This window comes from Gossypium hirsutum, chromosome A03 (genome assembly GCF_007990345.1).
Source record: "Gossypium hirsutum isolate 1008001.06 chromosome A03, Gossypium_hirsutum_v2.1, whole genome shotgun sequence".
NCBI classification, from domain to species: domain Eukaryota; kingdom Viridiplantae; phylum Streptophyta; class Magnoliopsida; order Malvales; family Malvaceae; genus Gossypium; species Gossypium hirsutum.
Genome location: NC_053426.1, coordinates 14,986,604 through 14,989,496, shown reverse-complemented (window position 1 = coordinate 14,989,496; position 2,893 = coordinate 14,986,604). Strand labels below are relative to the sequence as shown.

At 31.8% G+C, this 2,893-nt stretch overlaps 1 protein-coding gene across 1 annotated transcript; it reads left to right on the top strand.

The window, feature by feature from the left end:
• The first annotated feature begins 1,010 nt into the window (after positions 1–1,010).
• Positions 1,011–1,947, top strand: LOC107947338 (ethylene-responsive transcription factor ERF105). Its single transcript, XM_016881978.2, has one exon. The coding sequence runs from the start codon at positions 1,140–1,142 to the stop codon at positions 1,809–1,811; it is 672 nt and encodes a 223-aa protein (XP_016737467.1). The 5' UTR covers positions 1,011–1,139; the 3' UTR covers positions 1,812–1,947.
• Positions 1,948–2,893: the final 946 nt, after the last annotated feature.

The following is a 2,893-nucleotide window of genomic DNA, read 5'->3' as shown; positions in this document are numbered from 1 at the left end:
CTCAAAGGGAGCTCTTTATCATAGTGAAAGCCACAGATTCTTGGAGAAAAATAATGAATCGAGAATTTAAGAGAAGCGAGAAAAATATGTTAGAGAATAAAGAGAAGAAAATTTGAAGAAACAAATAGAAATGAACCATTCTTTCTGCCAACAAAATAAACATTTTTTTTTGAAGTTTTGACTTTAAAAAAAAGGAGAAATTTTTTTAAGTCCTCTTTTTAACCGTTTAGGTTATCTTTTCTAGCCTACAGTGTTACATGTCATTCTTTCACTGGAAAATGTGTCAATTAATGTAAAAAGTTAAACACTATTAAATTAGAGTATGATATCAATAGAAGGAATAAAAGATGATATACCACATTAGACAAATTAAAAATAAATTAGAGTATTGCATTGAAATTTTTGTCAAAGTACAGACGAGTTTTTGTATTATCCCAAAAAATTCAGTACATGAAACACCTCCCTCCAAATCTTGAATTGCAATAGTGTTGGAATTTTCAGTAGATTAATCGCAAAAAATTAGTGTGGAGAAATTGTGTGGCTGTCAAAAAAGGTGGCCACCTCCAATCATCACCCATCAGCCGTTGATCTTATTTAAAAGCAAGTGGCCAATACATAAATGTTGAATAAATAATTTACATGTTTGACTGGTATGTCTGGATTCACTTTCCCTTTCATTGATCCAAAACTTAAATAGGTATAGGCGAACAAGTTATCCAGTTTTGCAAGGTAAAATGTTTGTTGACTGGTTTTATTATTAATTAATTAGATTTGAAAAACGTGGTCATTAAAAGTCTTAGAGACATTGAAAACTGTATATTAGTTTGAATGAACATCTTTTCAACATTTCTTTGTAAAATATACAAAGCAATTATAGTCCATAATCTAACTTATTATACATATTGTATGAATTAGCAGAAGAAGAAGCACCCTGGAAAGTAAGATTAGTATGGGCGTGGGACCCTTGCGGAATATAAAAATGACGAGAAGAGATCAACTTGTGCTGTGGTCCCCCACGATACTTCCAGTGTCTATCCTAGAAACTTGTCTGAAATCTCCCCCTTCAACTGCTTTTTCTTCCCTTTATATACCCCGGCCAACTCTTGCCTTTCCACTCAAATCAACTCTTTTTCCTACAAATGACATCTTCTGAAGAAACATTAGCCTTGGAACTCATTCGAAAACATCTTCTTACTGACTTTGCTTCCATGGATTCTTTTCTTGCCAGTCTTCATCATATAGTGGAAACCCCACAATTCTCTCAACTTCATAGCCCCAATCAGATGAAACATTCTACTCTAAGCCAACGCCGTCCTGCTATAAACGTCGCCATTCCCGCACCGAAAGTGAACGTAAGCGACGAGCAGAGGCATTACAGGGGTGTTAGGAGACGACCTTGGGGTAAATATGCAGCTGAAATTAGAGACCCCAACAGAAAAGGTGCGAGGGTTTGGCTGGGAACCTTTGATACCGCCATTGAAGCTGCTAAAGCTTATGATGAAGCTGCGTTTAAGCTTCGTGGAAGTAAAGCTATATTGAATTTTCCTCTTGAAGCTGGAAAATCAAGTTCAACCCACTCTGAATTAAGTAAAGCTTGTATAAAAAGAAAAAGAGAGGAAGAAGAAGAAGAAGGGAGAGTGGAGAGTAAAGTAGTGAAAAGAGAGGAGAAGGGAAGTGTGACGCCGGGAGTATGTTTAACGCCGTCAAATTGGACGGGGTTTTGGGATAGTGAAGATATGAAGGGAATATTCAGTATCCCTCCCTTATCTCCGTTATCTCCGTTTGGGTATTCCGGGCTTGCGGTTATGTGAAAGTGAAACGCTTTTGATGGGTTTTTGGACGCCGTTAACTAAAATCAGGAATGGTTGGCTGACGTGGCTAGTTCAAGTTGTATCATTAGTGTACATTGCCTTTTGTTTTATTTATAACATTCTTTTTCTTCTTTTATTTGGTTTTTTAGTGAATACCAAATTTCTTTCTTGAATTTTATATCAATATCATTTTTTTCATAATACATGAACCTACTACATAATAAATCTAAATTTATGTTACTTATTTTAATAATTAAATTATATTTCTGATTCATCATTATAATTTCTTCTTTCATTGTTACATACAGAATAAAAAGTAATAGCCCCTATCATTACCATTTGTATAAAAAAATTATATTTAATTACCTCCTATCACATTCTTATTATTTCGATCTATTTACACCCATGTAAAATTTAATACAATTCATAATACAATGGTGAAAATTGAGAATTTTTTTTTACATAAATGAGTGTTAAAAGATTATGTCCGCTAAAATGTAATATTTTTAATTTAATGTTTATGTGATATAAATGATTTGTTAGTCATCGGTCGAATTTTTAAAAAAAGAAAATAAATTATGCGTAAAATTGTGATGAAAATTTTAATTTTTATTACTAATTGGAACTTCAACATTTCTCTAAAGGTGAATTATGTAATAAAAGTGAGTTAGGAACTAGGACCAAGCTGTTCAAATCTACAAATTGAAGACATAAATATCATTTCTTGGCATTTGTGGTCAAAATGGTGAGAAAGGCTTTGCACTTAAAAGCATAAGAGGACATTCATGTAATTAAGTGTTTGACTGGTTCCTTGGATTAAAACATTTAGATTTGGATTTGAATATTCAAATTATTTGTTTGGATAATAATAATAATAAATTGAAAATTCAAGTCTAATTTCATAAAGATTTAATTTTTGGATTTTAAAATTTGGAATTTTAATTAATTAAAAAATATGAGAATTTTTTTCTCTCTTCTTTCGTATTTCATTCAAAATCCAAACAATAAAAAAAATTAATTTTATTCATAATATATCATCAACAGAGCTCAAGTTTTTTAAAATTGGACTAGTAAGTGAACCT

Bases quoted from the DNA above. Each gene is read 5' to 3' on its own strand.
- LOC107947338 (XM_016881978.2), top strand. From the start codon at position 1,140: ATGACATCTTCTGAAGAAACATTAGCCTTGGAACTCATTCGAAAACAT.